This window comes from Bos javanicus, chromosome 23 (genome assembly GCF_032452875.1).
Source record: "Bos javanicus breed banteng chromosome 23, ARS-OSU_banteng_1.0, whole genome shotgun sequence".
In the NCBI taxonomy this organism is placed as follows: Eukaryota; Metazoa; Chordata; class Mammalia; order Artiodactyla; family Bovidae; genus Bos; species Bos javanicus.
In genome coordinates, this window is record NC_083890.1 from 13244116 (window position 1) to 13260726 (window position 16611).

General features: G+C 56.0%; 1 protein-coding gene across 5 annotated transcripts in view; it reads right to left on the minus strand.

Annotated features, from left to right (window-relative positions):
• Positions 1-6669: 6669 nt before the first annotated feature.
• KIF6 (kinesin family member 6) overlaps positions 6670-16611 on the minus strand; it is a 422151-nt gene continuing 412209 nt past the window's right edge. For 3 of the 5 annotated variants that reach the window (XM_061398076.1, XM_061398073.1, XM_061398072.1), the window contains 2 exons: positions 14463-14569; positions 6670-12406 (listed from right to left, as the gene is read on the minus strand). In XM_061398076.1, coding sequence (XP_061254060.1) covers positions 12348-12406; positions 14463-14569 — 166 coding nt within the window. In that variant the 3' untranslated portion in view covers positions 6670-12347. The remainder of the gene's footprint in view (positions 12407-14462; positions 14570-16611) is intronic. The other 2 variants (XM_061398075.1, XM_061398074.1) reach the window with 2 other exon arrangements.

Sequence of the window (16611 nt, forward strand, 5' to 3'; positions counted from 1 at the left end):
CCAAGTTATACACATATATACATTTTAAAAAAAATATTCTTTTCCTTTACAGTTTAATCACAGGATATCAAATATATCGGTAGTTCACTGCGCTATACAAAACGGCCTTGTTAGACAGCATTTCATTTAAATGCAGTCATACCATGTGTGGTCTTTTGTGTCTGGCTTCTTCAATTAGCATAATGTTTTCATTATCCGAAAAGTAGCAAGTGTCGCTACCCCATTCTTTATGGCTGAATAATATTTCATTCCATGGATATGTACCAACATTTTATGTGTGTTTATATATCCATTTATCAGTTGATAGATATTTGGCTGTTATGAATAATACTGCTATGAGTGTTCACGTATGAGTCTCTTTTAGTGGGATTGTAACTTTTCATTTCTCCCCTGTAGTGTCCTTAAGAGTAGAATTGCCGGGCCACATGATCACTCTATGTTTAATTATTTGAGGAACCACCAGGCTCTTTTCCAAAGTAGCTGTGCCATTTTACATCCCCACCAGCAGTGTGTGAGGGTTGTCAGTATAATCTGCTTGTGTTCTCTGGTGTTTCCTGTAATGAGCTGCACCCGCAGACATGAGTTGCCACGCCGATAGCTTTTCCCTCCTTCTCGACGAACAGAGCCCCACATTTGTACATGTCAGCCCCAGGCAGTGGAGCCTGGCTGATCTCACCCATCATGATAATCCCACTCCTCACTGTCTCAGGAACAGCCCTGCGAGGGCGCTTTATGTACGGGCAGTGAAGTAAGTGAAGACCCATAGGGGGTTAAACAAAGCACCGTAGCTCTGTCCTCCCCTGGTTTCTGGGGAGCCCTGATGGGTGAAGTGCACCCAGTTAGTCCCCTGGAGGCAGGGAGGCCAGACTATCATCGTCCCCACCCAGGCAGTCATTCTGGCATTTCTAGCTCTGCATCTGCAGGCAGAATGGCTCCGGGAGCCTGTGGACAGTCCACCGAGGAGCCCCAGGTGCAGCCAGGCCATTAGAAGCAAACACTTGAAAGCGGAGGAGAGGGGCCCAGAGAGGGGGAGGGGATCAGGGGATCGCCTGCCCCTCGCACCCACTTTCGGAGCTCCCTTGCAGCAGGGCCGCCCTCCCTGCCCCGAGACCTGGTTCTGGCCAATTAGATGTGAACAGAGACAGCTGCGGAGGAGTGGGCTGAGGGTGCTGCATCCGAACCAAGGGTGGTCTGCCCTGAATGCACAGATGCTGGCCCCTGCTCAGCCACCCCGTGTCCTTGCAGGAAAGGTCACGAGCATCGCAAAGATGCTCAGCTGATTCCTGCACACGCCTACCTCTAGATGTAAATGGGCTTGAAACCTAAGCCTGATTTGTTTAAGCCCCAGTTAGGGATTGTTACTTCTCAATGGTTAGATAAGTTCAAGGTTCAGTCAGGGCCCTGTCTGGGGGTGGCAGGTGCTGGCCCTGGGTCCCTGAGGCCACCTGGGCGTCCACAGCTGTCTCCTGTAAGGCCCTCCTCACACCCAGAGCTTTCCCAGATAGCACCATGCTGGGAGGCTGGCTGGTCCTGGGGCAGAAGCAAGCATCTGGGTCACACATCTCGCCCTCGGTCCTGGCTCTAAGCTAGGGTTATGCTTACACACCTGCCAGGCGTGTGATAATCAAATCCCATTTTATTGCCTGGGAGAAGCTCAGTATGCGAAGATTTCTCCTTTACCATTTGGAAAGCTCACGTGCTTCTGTCTGGGGACTCGGGCGGGTCTCAGCAACCTCTTCTGTGCGAATATCCTTGCTGAGTCTGGGCACGGTCTGCAGGTAATGGTGGTGGGTCTCAGGTGGCAGGAAAGGGAGGCGGAGCATGGGCGAGCACAGTGGGGAGGGCCGTCTGTTGCAGGTGGACAGGGCTCCCTCATGGCCTGGACAGGAAGGATGCCAGGCTCCCTGTGGGCCAAGACCCCCACTCCTTTGGGGACCTCCTGTTGAAGGCCTCGCCCCATTTCTCCCTGCTGCTGCTGTTTCCTCTCACAGGGCATTGTGTGTGTGTTGCTCAGTCACGTCTGACTCTTTGTGACCCCCTGGGCTGTACCCCGCTGGGTCCTCTGACCATGGAATTCTCCAGGCAAGAATACTGGAGCAGGTAGCCATTCCCTTCTCTGGGGGATCTTCCTGACCCAGGGATCGAACCCTGGACTCGTGCAATGCAGGCGGCTTCTTTACTGTCTGAGCCACCTGGCTGGAGTTTAAGACAGCCTTTCCCAGGAGCTCTTCCAGCTTAAGGGGACCACAGAGCTAAAGGATGGAGCCTTCATGGTGGACTTGCCGGGAGCTCACCTCGATTGGTCCCCAAAGCACGCCCCACTCCAGAGCCAGTGCCTGCCCCGCCTCCGCTTCACTCGTAGAATATGTGAGCTGGGTGCCCTCTGTGTGCTGGCACCTGCCTTGGCTGCTCCCCTGCCTGGCTGTGGCCTGGCCTGGCCAGGTTTAGGAGGGAAACTTCAGGCCTGCAGGGACCTCCCCTGCCCATCAGACATGGTCCCTGCCTGCATGACACCTCCCCACGTGGGCGCCACTCTGCTGGGAGCGATGGACGGACACAGGGCATGATTTATAATCCTTTTCAGGGAATTACTGCTCCTAATGGGAAGCGCCAATTTGTGCTTCCCCAAGGTGGGAGGGCAAAATCAATTAATGGAGAGTCTAACGTGGCCAGGCCTGTTGGCAGAGTGTGGCCTGACATCCGGCAGTGATAAGGGACCTTCTGAGGCTGAACTAATAAGGAGATTGGAGGAAAAAAGAAGAAAAACAACCCTCCCCGCCACCCCGATCAATTTCATGTACAGTGGCCAGAGGATGCAGGACAAACAGAGCAGCTGGATGTGGGCCTCTTTCCGTCTGAATGAGCCCGGAGGGCAGGGCAGGCCAGCTCGCCCAGCCGCCGTCCAACATTGGTATTTGCTCACGGAGTTTCTCGACAGGCGTGCATCTGCACAAATGAGAAAGGCACGGACCAGAGCTCAGGGGAGGGGCTGAGGCCCACCTGGCTCAGGTGTGTCCCCTGCAGGGGAAAGGGCAGGTGGAGCGCTCCGGTCTCAGGTCCTGCTGCCCTAACGGTGCCCACCTACATGGTGGCACATGGGGCCAGAGCCACAAGCCCGGCGTGTGGTTGTCTGGGCTCCTGGTGGTGTCCCCACTGTGAAGGGTGTGGGAGGCAGGCCGTATGGGTGTATGGCCAGAGAGTCAGGGGAGGTCCCGCTGGGCTGTGTGGCCCCCGGGGTGTGGGGAAAGCCAAGGGGAAGGAGGCTGAAGATGGACAATCAGACAAGCCCACCTGTTACTGACCTTGTTCAGAAGATTCCATTGTTTACTGGGGCAGCGGGATTCATTTCTCATGAGAGATCGTTCCCTGAGCCCCAGTGTGTAGCAAGGTTGAGAGGGGGCTCTAGTTGAAGTTGGGGGGATTCCCATTCTCATCAGCCCAGAGAGCTTGATGCAAGAGCCCCCTGCCATGACTCTCAAATAGATGTCCTCGCCTGAGTTGGATTGACCTTGGAGCAGACTCTGAGACCAGATGTGGGTGTGCATGGTTTATCTGGAAAGTGAGCCCAGGAAGGGATTCTGAGAGAGCGGGGAAGAGGGGCAGGGGAGAAACGTAGGCAGCCCCGCACATGTGATGGAGCAGGTGGCTGCTGTGGGCACCCAGGGGGGCACGACCTGTGTAGGGCTCACTCAGAGTTGTCCCACGGGGCAGAAGGAGGGTGGGGTGTTTAGCTCCCGACTCCCATCCCTACCAGCTGAGGGCTGACGGGGAGGTTACCTCCTGCACTGCCAGCCTGCCCGCACATAGGCGACTAGAGGGCTCACCTCACTAGTTTCTCTTCTCTTGGGGTTCCAGGTCTTGTAGTGCCTCTGGTCGCATGTCGGAAAACCCTTGTTTTATGTGTCTTGCCTCGTTTTCAGCCGCTTAGTGCAGGAGGCTGAATCAGGTCTCTGTTGCTCTATCGTGGCCAAAAGTGCCAGCTCCATACAACCTACTCTCACGTGCCTGCTTCCCTCCTAGCTCAGTCGGTAAAGAATCTGCCCGCAATGCAGGAGACACGGGTTCGATCCTGCATCGGGAAGATCCCCTGGAGAAGGAAATGGCAACTCACTCCAGTATTCTTGCTTGGAGAATCCCATGGACAGAGGAACCTGGCGGGCTACAGTCCATGGGGTCGCAAGAGCTGGACACGACTGAGTGACTTTACTACTAGTGCATTTTATTTCTTGGTTGTGCTGGGTCTTCGCCGCTGTGTGTGGGCTTACTCCAGCGGCAGTGAGTGGGGGCTACTCTTCCTTACAGTGCTCGAGCTTCTCGTCGCGGTGGCTTCTCTTGTAGCAGAGCACAGGTTCTAGGCACAGGCTTCGGTAGTCGAGGTGCGCGGCCTTAGTTGCTCTGTGGCATGTGGGATCTTCCCAGAGCAGGGAACAGACCCATGGCCGCTGTGTTGGCAGGTGTTATCTTAACCACTGGAGCGGCACGGAAACCCCCGAGTGCCTTTTGATAGGCGGCATAGAAGGAAGGAAACAAATTCTGAGAAACTCTGGGTCTGTTCACATACGATCTCTGGGTTTCAATTCCTGTGGCTCTTGCTACAGTTAATGCTTCATAGCAAGTCAGAACCCCCACCCTGCCAAGTCTCAGTGGCTAATGACAGCCAGCATTTATTCTCAGGAGTATGGGTCCTCAGGTCAGCTAAGGCTCAGCAGACCTGGGCCACCTGATGGGGAATCCAGGCTCCAGTGCTGCGGGGCTCGACTCCAGGCTGAGGCCTGGGCCCGGGTTGGCTCGCTGCGTGTTCTGAGGTGTGGGCTCAAGGGGGCAGTGCCTGCCCAGGGCATGTTCTTGCCAAGCAGAGATCACCAGCCTGGCAAGAGGCAGGCCCAGCCAGGCGGCACATTTCACGCCTCTGCTTGTACCGTAACTGCCAATGTCCTCCCCACCAACCAAAGCAAGTCGCAGGGCCGAGCCCAAACTGAAGAGGGAAGGAGGCATACTCTGCCCTGATGAGGCCATGGCCAGTGCTTTGGATGCCTGTTTCTGTTACACAGCAGGTGAAGAATTAAGGCGAGTTATTCAGTCTACCCGGAGAAGGCAATGGCACCCCACTCCAGTACTCCTGCCTGGAAAATCTCATGGATGGAGGAATCTGGTAGGCTGCAGTCCATGGGGTCACGAAGAGTCGGACACGACTGAGCGACTTCCCTTTCACTTTTCACTTTCATGCATTGGAGAAGGAAATGGCAACCCACTCCAGTGTTCTTGCCTGGAGAATCCCAGGGACAGAGGAGCCTGGTAGGAGGCCGTCTATGGGGTCGCACAGAGTCGGACACGACTGAAGCAACTTAGCAGCAGCAGCAGCATTCAGTCTACCATAGCTTCTCTGTTTTCTAACCACGGCTCCCCACCCCACCCCCGGCCCTTTCCAAGATCAGAGAAAGCCACATTCTAAGCCTCCCTTCTCCTAACACTTCCTGCCACGGGACTGGCAGAGCCAGTTCGGTCCTAGTAGGACCTGGGTGGGAAGTCACTGGCCAGGCCGCTTTCTGGAAGACGTTTTGGGAAAACTCCACATTTCGGCCTGGAGTGAACTCAGATACTCTGGACCTCTTCACGGCTGGCTCTCCGGAACCCGGTGCGGATTGCGGATGCCCGGTGCGGAAAGACCCTGCTGGAGGGTCTTTCCAGAATGTTTCCTCTGCTCCTCCCATTTGCAGGGCCCACAGGGCTGAGGGGAAGTTGCATCGGGGGAGGGGCCATCCATGTCAGAAGCCGGCCTCTGTGGGGAGGGGGCGACTTCGGGGGCTGTCTGTGTTCCTCTCGTCTTTTCCTCTCCGGTCAGCGACTGTTCTAGGAGGGGAGTTTGCGCTCTGCGTGGGGCCATGTCACACATCCCTGTCAACAAGGCCTTTGGGTCTGGGAGGTGACTTCTGGGCAGGAGCACTATGGTCCGCAGACGAACCAGCTCCAGAGGGCTGGGCACCCAGGTGTGCGGGGTACTTTGAGTCTGTTTCTGAGGGAGCCTGGCCCACTGCATGCCATCCTCGGGGCTCGTAAGAGAGAGAGTGAGAGAGAGAGAAAGAGCGTGTTTGTGCCCTGCGGGCTCCTGGGGAGGCTTCTAGAATCAGGCTGTGAGGGCAATTTGTGCCCCCTCACTGGTTCCGTGGACTTTCCCAAGGATTTGCCACATGCCACGTGGGCCCAGGGGAGGTCACGGGGGCCCAAGAAGCAGGAGCATGGCTCTGACTCTGTCACTCGTGAACTAAGGACATATTGCTGGGGACACAGTGACGGGCAGGACAAACAATCCCTTGTTGTGGGGCTTTTAGGCTTGGCGGTGGTGGGCTCTGAAGGCCATTAGAGAAAAGCAAGCAGGGGATTCTCTGGCAGGCCAGTGGACGGCTTGCTCTCAATGCCGAGGACTTGGGTTCAAATCCTTGTTGGGGAACCTAGATCCCACAAGACGTGCACCATGGCCAATAAAGGGGAAAAAAGAAAAGCAAATAAAGATCTGAAATCTGTCAGGTAGTGATGAAAAGACAACAGAGTGACGGGATAGAGGGTGACCAGGGTGGGGGTGTCCCTCTAGTGGGCGTGATCAGGGAAAGCTGCCTGAGGAGGGGACCTCTGCCACTAACTGGCTGTATAATTAACAACCAGGACCTCCCGTTCACTTCATTTTTCTTTCTTTTTTAAAAATAATTTTATTCATTTATTTTTCGCTGTGCTGGCTCTTTGTTGCTACACGGACTTCTCTAGTTGCGGTGCTGGGGCTTCTCACTGCGGTGGCTCCTCTTGTCGTGGGGCACAGGGGCTTCAGTAGCTGCGGCTCTGGGCTCTAGAGCACAGGCTCAAGAGCTGTGGCTCACGGGCTTAGCGGCTCCTCGGCATGTGGGGTCTTCCTGGACCAGGGATGGATGGAACCTGTGTCTCCTGCATTGGCAGGTGGATTCTTTACCACTGAGCCACCAGGAAAGCTCCCCCCACTTCAGTTTTCTAATGTTATAAACAAGGGTGTGGGTCAGAGGAGCTCTGTCTAGCTTTGAAATGTAATCACCTAGCTTCTCTTGCATGATCCTGTTACCCAGACCTGAAAGGGTCCGGGGAGCGGGGGGGGGGGGGGGGGGCGGGGGTGGTGGGTGGGTGTGGAAACTGACTATGCCGTACTCTCTCTCTGCTCCCTCCCCAGGGCGACTCATGGGCCAGAGGTGACAGGGCGGTGGACAAGTGCTTTTATTCGGTTAGCTGAATTTCCAGGGTCCCTCCCTTTCCCCCCGTCCACCCCACTTCAGCTGGCTTGGACCTACTGCCAGCGTCCTGAGGCGGGTGGCAGTCCCCACAAGGGCCTCTGAGGGGTGGCCCACCCTCCACTGGACCTGAGCCTGGAGTGCTGAGAGGGCTCCCTGAGACACGTTCCCCCATGGGAGCGGGGAGAATTGGCCCAAACCCTGCCAAGCCCCGAGGCATGGGGTGAAGGTGAGGCCCAAGGCGCCCACACTGCTCCTTGCGATTCTCAGCAGAGCTCCCGGGAGCCACCCACTGCCCTCCGGGTGCTGCCGTAGGGGTGGCTCCCTGGAGATGCAGCTGATTCAGGTGTCGCCCGTGGGTCGTCTGGACCACGAGAGCGATGGTGCGGGGTCTGGCCTGAGAGGGCAGGGCTGGCCGTCCAGATGCCCTGCTGCTCTCCACTGCCTTGCCTATGGTCTGACCTGCTGTGAGGCTGCCCCAGCCATTCCTGGGCGTCTCACCCAGGGGCTGGGGCAGGGGCGTGGCGGGAAAATATTGGGTTGGCCGAGAAGTTCATTTGGAATTTTCCTGTATGATGTTACAGAAAAACCCATATGGACTTTTTGGCCAACCCCATAGCTAAAGATAGCCCATTATCATTTCTGCCTCCTTCTACCAGTATGAGCTTTCCTGCCACTGCGCTAGGATGGTACTGTTTCATGACCTCAAAGGCTTGTAGTCGTCTGTGTGTAAGACCACAGCAAGGGTGAGCTAAAGTGCTCGTTCCACCCCTAGAACCCGGCGCTGCCTGGCTGCCCACGGCTCCAGCACCCACAGCAAGGACAGCACCGTAAGCCTGGCCCCAGCCCCACTGGCAGCACCCAGGGCTCCATCCTTAAAGAAACACAGCCTCCCGACTGGGATCCAGGTCACCAGTTGCTTCCAGCAGTCCACAGATCGCTGCTGGAGCTGAGCCCTTTGGAGTCCGTTCTTGCTGCCACAATGCACTGGGGTGCTTACTGGAAACCTGAAAGGAGACGGGTGGTCTCGGTTAGGCTCTGCTTGGGTCACGGACCTCTCGGATCACCCCCCGTGGGTGTCAGGTGGCGCGCCGCTCAGGGCCTTACTCCCAGGGGGCTGTGTCTACTCCCCAAACACTGTAGGAAATGCCTGCCTGCTTTGCTCTTCGCAAAAGTCTCATCACCCCGAGCCAGGACCCACACTCACTTTCCTGCTCTGCGGTTTTCGCTGACACACCTGTTTCATTCTTGCAGATTCACTCCTTGCTTTTTGCCCCAGGTATTCATTATACTCCATGACGTTTCCTCCTGACCATGTGGCCCCATCTAGAAGCTTCCCATGGCGGGGCATGGAGAAAGGGTTCTCTGGCCTAAGAAGCATGACCCCTGGGTTCTAGCCAGGATGGTCCCCAACCCATGGTGTGACTTTGGGTAAAACATGCTTGTTCTCTGGGCCTCACTTTTCTCACTTCCAAATTGCTGGAGTAGACCAGGTACCTGGAAAAAGCCAAATAACTAGTGTGGCTCCTTGCTTTGCAAAGCGGGGCCCACTGACCTGTGGGACGGGCATCTTCAGGAGCTTGTTAAGAGATGTAGACTCTTGGGCCCCACTCAGACTCACTGGACCCAGAAAAGTATGAGAACTAATATGGGGAATGTGCAGTTAATTTGCTTAAAGTTTGGCTACCATAATAAGAATTTTTGAAGATCCTTGGGTAAAGAACACGGTATTTTTTAAAAAAACTGCATCAGACAGAGAGATGAGGCGGCTGCAGCATCCAGGTGTGGACATGGATACCTGGCAGTAGGGGGTGTGGGCGTGGCCGGCTCGCTCTTCCGGAGGGGGAGTCGGTGATTCTCTGCGACGCAGAGGATGTGGGAAGTAACAGGGAGGAAGATGTTGAAAACAATTCAAGGCTGTGAACCCTTGATCCCCAAATTTAGTTCTGTGTGCCAGATCTAGTTCCGTGGACTTCACTGTCTAACTCAATGGAGATGGTCCTTATTATTATTTTTTTTAATTTAAAAACTTTTATTTTTGGCTGCACTGGGTCTTCACTGCTCTGTGCGGGCTTTCTCTAGTTGTGCTGAGCGGGGGCTACTCTGTATTTGTGGTGTGTGGGCTTCTCATTATGGCGGCTTCTCTTGTTGCGGAGCACGGGCTCTGGGGGCGTGGGCTTCAGCACTTGCGGCCCCGTGGGCTTAGTTGCTCCACAGCATGTGGGATCTTCCTGGACCAGGAATAGAACCTGTGTCCCCTGCACTGGCAGGTGGATTCTTAGCCACTGGACCACCAGGGAAGTCCTGAGATGTCCTTATTTATTTAAACAAAAATTATTTAATTTTTGGCTGCACTGGGTCGTCATTGCTTCTCGGACTTCTCTGTGGGGGCTCCTCTCTAGTTGCAGTGCGTGGGCTTCTCCTGTTGCAGAGCACAGGCTCTAGGGTTCATGGGTGCAGTAGTTGCTGCTCCTGGGCTCTAGAGCACAGGCTCGTAGTTATGGTGCTTGGGCTTAGCTGCTCTGTGGCATGTGGGATAATCCTGGATCAGGGACGGAACCCACATCTCCTGCATTGGCAGGCAGATTCTTCACCACTGAGCCACCAGGGAAGCCCAGTCCTTATTTTTAAGACATTCCTGGCTGTCATAATTTGACTCCTAGACCAGGAAGAAAGTCAGACACACCAGAGCGTGGGAAGGTGATGTGTTCTAGTCACTCTGGACCCAAGGTTCCCCCAGCTCTGGTGCAGGTTGGAAAGGGCACCCTTACTGCTACTGCTAAGTCACTTCAGTCGTGTCGGACTCTGTGCGACCCCGTAGATGGCAGCCCACCAGGCTCCCCCGTCCCTGGGATTCTCCAGGCAAGAACACTGGAGTGGGTTGCCATTTCCTTCTCCAATGCATGAAAGTGAAAAGTGAAAGGGAAGTCGCTCAGTCGTGTCCGACCCTCAGCGACCCCATGGACTGCAGCCCACCAGGCTCCTCTGTCCATGGGATTTTCCAGGCAAGAGTACTGGAGTGGGGTGCCATTGCCTTCTCCCTAGGGCACCCTTAGGAATCCTCATACCCAGGCCACTCTCAGGATGGATTACATCAGAATCTGAATGGCCAGGCCCAAACCCGCTGCTTTCATCTCTCTGTCCCGAGAGTTGGCGAGGGCAGGTACTGGGGACCACGAGGCATGTGGCTGTGGACCAAGTCATGGGTCTGAGGCTTCTTCTGCACCACTGAGAAGCGTCCTGGGCCAGGACTCCTGGTAAGGAGCACAGAGCCGGAGCCAGCTCCCCACTAGGGCTGTCCCTGCTTCCCCGCCCCAGACACTTGCCTGCGGTGAGGACTGGGGGTGAGGGTGGGGCTGAGAAGAAAGGGCCCAGTGCTGGGCTCAGAGTGCACGATATTCAAAGACATAGCCTCTCACACAGATCGACCTCCATTCACAACAAATGTCCCGGTTCCCGTCCATTCTCTGTGAACCTCATTTAAGTAATGGAGCTACCAGTCGAGGCTGGTGACTGTGGATTCCCAGGGTGGAGGGCACCGCTACACCATTGAAACCACCACCGCACCTCACCGCGTTAGATCAGGTCTCAACACACAGGCCAGTTTCCCCGCTGATGGCTCCCTGGCGCTCAGCAGGTTACGAGGGAACTTTGTGGACCTTGTCTCAGGAGAGCTGCCCACCGGGGCAAAGGTGGAATCCGGACCTGACAGGGGTGACAGGGAGGCTGGAGGAGGTGAGTGGCCCAGGGTCGCCCAAGGCCGAGATGGACAGCCCTTATGTTCCGGTCTCTTCCTTCCCAGATCTGTGCTGTTTCCGTTTCCCTGGGAGGGCTCCTGATGGAAGGAGAGAGCCAGGGGCTTCTCAGAGCGGAAGTGCTGGGGCTAGGGGGACTGGGGGGCTTTGGGGGTTCTCCTCCTGGCTGGAGAAGAGGGCATTGTGGTCATGGGGGGTCACAGCAAACATCAAGGTTCCAGACAGACATTCTTCCAAACTCAGGGATTAAGGAAGATTCTAGAAAGGGGTTAATCTTATTTTCTCCACTCTCGAAGCCACTGTTGGCAGCTAGAAACAGCAGCTTTGACACCATGGATGACTAATGCCCCTTCCGGGGAAGATATACCTGTCCACGTGTGCCCCTGGCAGGGATTGGAACGCTCCACAGCTTCCCCAGGAATCCTAAATCAAACAGATTCATCCTGGCCCTTGGTGAAGCCTAAGAGCCGGCTAAATCACCCTTTCCGGGCTCTTGGTCCTTGGCTGACGGTCACAAATCCCCCATAATGAGCACTTGTGAAGGAGCACCGCCAGACAGCGCCACTGAATTAAGAGCAGAGGGGCCCAGGGCAGGGACGGGCAGTGTTTGCTTTGGCTGCGGAGGGGAGGGCAAGGTGCCTGGGCCCAGCCCATGTGTTTGCCCACAGGGAGGCCTGATAAGTGGGCTGTGTAGACAGCGCAGCATGGTGGACCGGGGCCATCTGCCGTGTGTCGGGGGCGGGGGGAGACTGCACCTGCTGCTCTGCAGCCCCGACCTCGCCAGAGGGGGGCCCTTTGTCACCCTGTCTTCAGCTTCTCTGGGGCCCCGCGGTCACTAAGAACCTGGGATTATTTTCCTCCCCTTGGGGAATAAAAACTGAACCCTCGAACTTGTGTTTGTTTTGATGAATTACTTCCAGGCTGCCGTTTGTTTGGAGAACCAAGCTCCCCAGCTGCAGGGAGGGTGGAGGCTGAGGGAAAACACCCTCAGCAAGCTGGCTTTCCAGACGGCTCAGCCCAGCGGAGCGCGGGAGGCCTGGGTTCTCCTGGCTCTGCCATTGCAGTCGGGGGCGGTGGGTGGTGGGGGGCGTACCTCAGCTTCCTCTCCTGTCAAAAGGGGGGAATCACACTCGTGGTTCTGTGCGCCTTACAGACGTGTTGAGGGCAGCACATGGAATAATGTTCATGAAGAAAACATAACTGGTAACCTGCTCTAAACATCATAATGAAAGCGCCCCAGCTGGACTTCCCTGGTGGCTCAGTGGCTAAGACTCCACGCTGCTCCCAATGCAGGGGGCCCGGGTTCGATCCCTGGTCAGGGAACTAAGATCGTGCATGTAAGCAACTAAGATTCCGCGTGCCACAGTGGAAATGGACCATCCCGCGTGCTGCAACGAAGACCTGCTGCAGCCAAATAAAATAAATACATAAAAATAAATAGTTAAAAAAAAACAAACCCAAGAGTGCCCCAGTCTTTGACCCAGTTTCCTGCATCAGCCAGGCCTGGTGTCAGCGGGAAGATGCCCTCCTGCCATAGACCTTGGATGTCTGCCTTTTCTCTTTGGAGCGGGCTGGAGGGTCACATCGCTAATGTGTGAAACAAAAGCTGAGTAAATGGAACTTTAAAATATTGCTTATTTGTAGACTTTTGGATGGGACAAATGATGGTTGAATTTTATGAATTTGTTCTGGGGGGTGGGGGTGTCTCCTAGCTCCAAGAACAATGCTCCCTCCACTTACATCCTGGACATTATTCCGTCAACTTCCTCAAAGAATTTTCTCTTGCATTTTGGTCCTCTTTCCCACATCATAAAACCCCTTCCATTTTTCCCCCCCTTCCTGGGCTGTTCCTTTCAGTGTATAAACAAATCTTCGTGACCCCCACGTGTCCCGTGCAGGCGGCAGTAAGTCCGAGCCATCCAGACCTTCCCAGGAAGGTACTTCCCTGAGAACCACTGGCTCCTGGTCCTCCGTGGCCTGCACGACACTGTGTGGCCGGAGTGAGCTTTCCAAACCACTGGTCAGACGACATCACGCTATGGTTTCAATTCTTCCCTGAGTTCCCACCACTCGCTCCTGGAGTGGAAGCCAAGCCCAGGAGGCCTGTGGGGTCCTGCTCTCCTCCCTGGCTTGGCCCCCCACCCCAGGCGTGCTAGTCTCTGTCCCACCCTGTGACCATGCTGAGTCCTTCCCCTCTGGGCCGGCCCCCTGCTGCTCCTCCCAGAGTGAGTGGAACCCTGGCCCCCAGAGCCACGAGGCTGCATCATCCTCACTCTCAGGCCTCAGTTTTGAGTCTCCCCCTTCCCCCCTCCCAGATAAAAGCATCTCTCTGGGGATCTCTATGCATCACATATTCCAGCTACTTCGGAGCTCTTGTTGGCACCGAAGATGATCTTATGTCTCTGGGATGTGTTCACAGTCTCTCTCCTTCCTTCCAGCCTGTCAAGGGCTTCAGTCTTGTTCACTGATACGGCCCCAGCACTGGTACAGTGCCCGGCATACAGAAGATGTCTAATAAACACAGTGCTCATTTACCGACTGGCTGTCTGGTATTGCTCTGTGTCTGATATGTATCATTAGAGTATTTGGGGGATGAGTTGGGGGGTTGGGGAGGGGGGGCGTGGCTTGGAGAGTACTCAATCTGTATCCAAATTTTTCTAACCCTAACCCTAACCCTAACCCTAACCCGTCTGGTGCCTTGTGGTCATGTGAAAGAGACGCTAAGCCAGACGAGTAGCCTTTGGATTACTGAGATGAGGCTAAGACTAAAAGGAAGGCTGGGGTCAGGGGCCCCGGATGGAGGCTGGTCCCACGGGTCTCCAGGGAGAGGGAAGAAGTCCTGTCCACGCAGGAGGGCAGGGGCCACGAGGAAGCGGGGGAGGCCAGTGACGGAGGCCAGGCTGGGCCTTCTCTTTCTCTTCCAGCTCCTGACACACTGCATATTTCTTCTCTGGCTGTTCTCATGTCCTCGGGCCTGGGCCTTCAAGTGGTGTTCACACCTACAACTTGCTGGCAAGAACCAGGCTCCAACAGAAGAGTAAGATTTCGACCTGGATGTTGAACGAGCTCCAAGCTGTCAGTCAGCCCTTCCTGTTAGGAGCGGGCAGACGGAGGGGAGCTGGCTCTGGGGACAGGCGACCAGACATCATCCTGAAGACTGGGGATGGAGGGACTCTTTGCCAAGAGGCGCAGGCAGGGGCCCCTGGGCCGGCCACCCCCTTGGCCCGTCTCGGTGTGTCCGAGGCTGCCTTCCGGGGCTGTCTCCAGGAGGAGGCAGTGGTGGCAATGCAGGAGGTGACCGCAAGGCCCTGCCCAAGACTTTGGGAACCTGCAGAAGCTTCCTATTTCCTCAGCTCCCTGTTGTTCCAGCTTTCTCCACACCGCGCTCCCCCACTGCCACCAACCTAGGGCCTGACCATGACCTTGGCCCTGGAGGAGCTGCCGGGGAAGGGGCTCTTACCTGTCCTCTGCAGGATGTTATGTCTGGCCTTGATGAAGGCCAGGATGTCGGAGTCCGTCTGGCTGTCCCCTGTGAGAGGGACGGACGACACTGGCCTCTCTGGGATGCTGGGGACAATGACACACCACACTTTACCATGCTTGACCTTTGGCCCTGGGATTCACCTTTCCAGGGCACTTTTCCTTGCTCATAGCTGGATCTGCTCTCACCCCCGCTTCTCTGCAGCCCGTGCAGCAAGCCACCTGCACCCACGCGAGGCACGTGGCGCCTGGTCTTTTGGCTCAAACCCTGCGTGGCTTCTTATCAGCCTTGGGATGAAATTTGGACCCTTCCTGTGTGATCTAGGCTGCTCACTGCACTCCAGCCACCCTGTTTCTCTGATAGACCAGGCTCCTCCCAGCCTCTGGCCCTTCGCTTTGCCGTCTCCTCCTTCTGGGCTGCTCCGTCCCCAGACCTTCACAAGGCTGCACAAGCTTTCATCACCTCCTCCATCCCCTCACCCCCACCTCTCTGCCCAACCTCTAACTGACACAAACCAAGCCCATTCTAGGGTGGGCCTGCCTTCCTCAGCCCCTGGCTTAGGTGTTGTATCCTCTAGGACATGACCCCACTGCACCCCCACCCCCACCCCCACAGGAGGTGAGCGCAAGGCCCTGCCCGAGGCTTTGGGAACCTGCAGAAGCTTCCTGCTTCCTCAGCTCCTTGTTGTTCCAGTTGCCCCCTGGCCTCCCTGCCTTGGGCCTGACCATGATCTCGGCCCTGGAGGAGCTGCTTAGCTAGCCCTTAGCTAGTTGCTCCTGAGACAGAGGCAACTCTTTCCCCTTCTCTCCTTAAAAACAGAGCCATACACTATTTAGCCCAGCAAGTTGCCACATTCAGAATACTACATTTCCCAGCCTTCTTTGCAGCTATGTGTGGTCAGGTGACTAGATTGTGGCCAATGAGATTTGGAAGAAGTGAGATTTCTTTTCCCCTTTAAAAAGGGAGAGATGCAAGGATCCTCTCCCTTCTCATTTTCCATGCAACCCCTAGACGTAAAACCCTCCTTGAGAAATTCAAACGAGGTGCTCTCCTGGCTCTGGCAAGCATGCGTCCTCACACCTGTCACTCCACAGGGCATGGACAGTATCCACTCCCTTAGAAGGTGGGGAGGATTATATGTAACAGAGGGTTGCTTATCACCTCATGCAATATTTGGTGTTCTGACTGCAGCTCAGCGAGAAGAGCTAGAGCAGGGCTGGGGCAGGGAGACGGGGGCAGCTCTGCAATTGTGCCTTCTGTCCAGAGTGGGGGTGTAGGGGTGGAGTGGGGGGTGGTGGTGGGTGGAATTCACCCCTGGGCAGCCTGTGGAGAAGAGCAGGGCCTGCCGGGTGGAGCAGGGCTCGCGGGTAGTCTAGTCAGAGGGCACTGGAGACACGCACTGGGGGTAGGGGCCACATCGGCTTTGCTCAGCCTGAGGCCAGGCCTATCCACTCCACCCCTTCCCACCTGGGGACTGTGCGTGGGGCTGGTGGGCTACATGGAACTGCCCCTGGCCTGGCTCCTGTTCCTTTAGTGGCCCCAGGTACATCAATTTACAAGGACACATGGGCTTCCTGGGTGGTGCTAGTGCTAAAGAAGCCGCCTGCCAGGGCAGGAGACATAAGAGACGCAGGTTCAATCCCTGGGTGGGGAAGATCCCCCGGAGGAGGGCATGGCAATCCACTCCGTTATTCTTGCCTGGAGAATCCCATGGACAGAGGAGCCGGGCAGGCTACAGTCCATGGGGTCACTAAGAGTCGGACACGACTGAACCGACTTAGCACACATGCATATGAAGCAACTCAGGCTCCCCAGGTGGTGCTAGTGGTAAAGAACCCGTCCGCCAGTGCAGGAGACATAGAGATGTGGGTTTGATCCCTGGGTTGGCAAGATCCCTCGGAGGAGGGCATGGCAACCCACACCAGTATTCTTGTGTGGAGAATCCCATGGACAGAGGAGCCTGGTGGGCTACAGTCCATGGAGGCGCAAAGAGTCAGACATGACTGAAGCGACAGCATGCACGCACGCATGTGAAGCAACTCTGTCTGCACGGGGCCCCAGTGACTCTGGGGACACTTCCTCAGCTCTGGGAGTTGGCATCTGTGAGAGATTCCAGGGAATTCCTGGG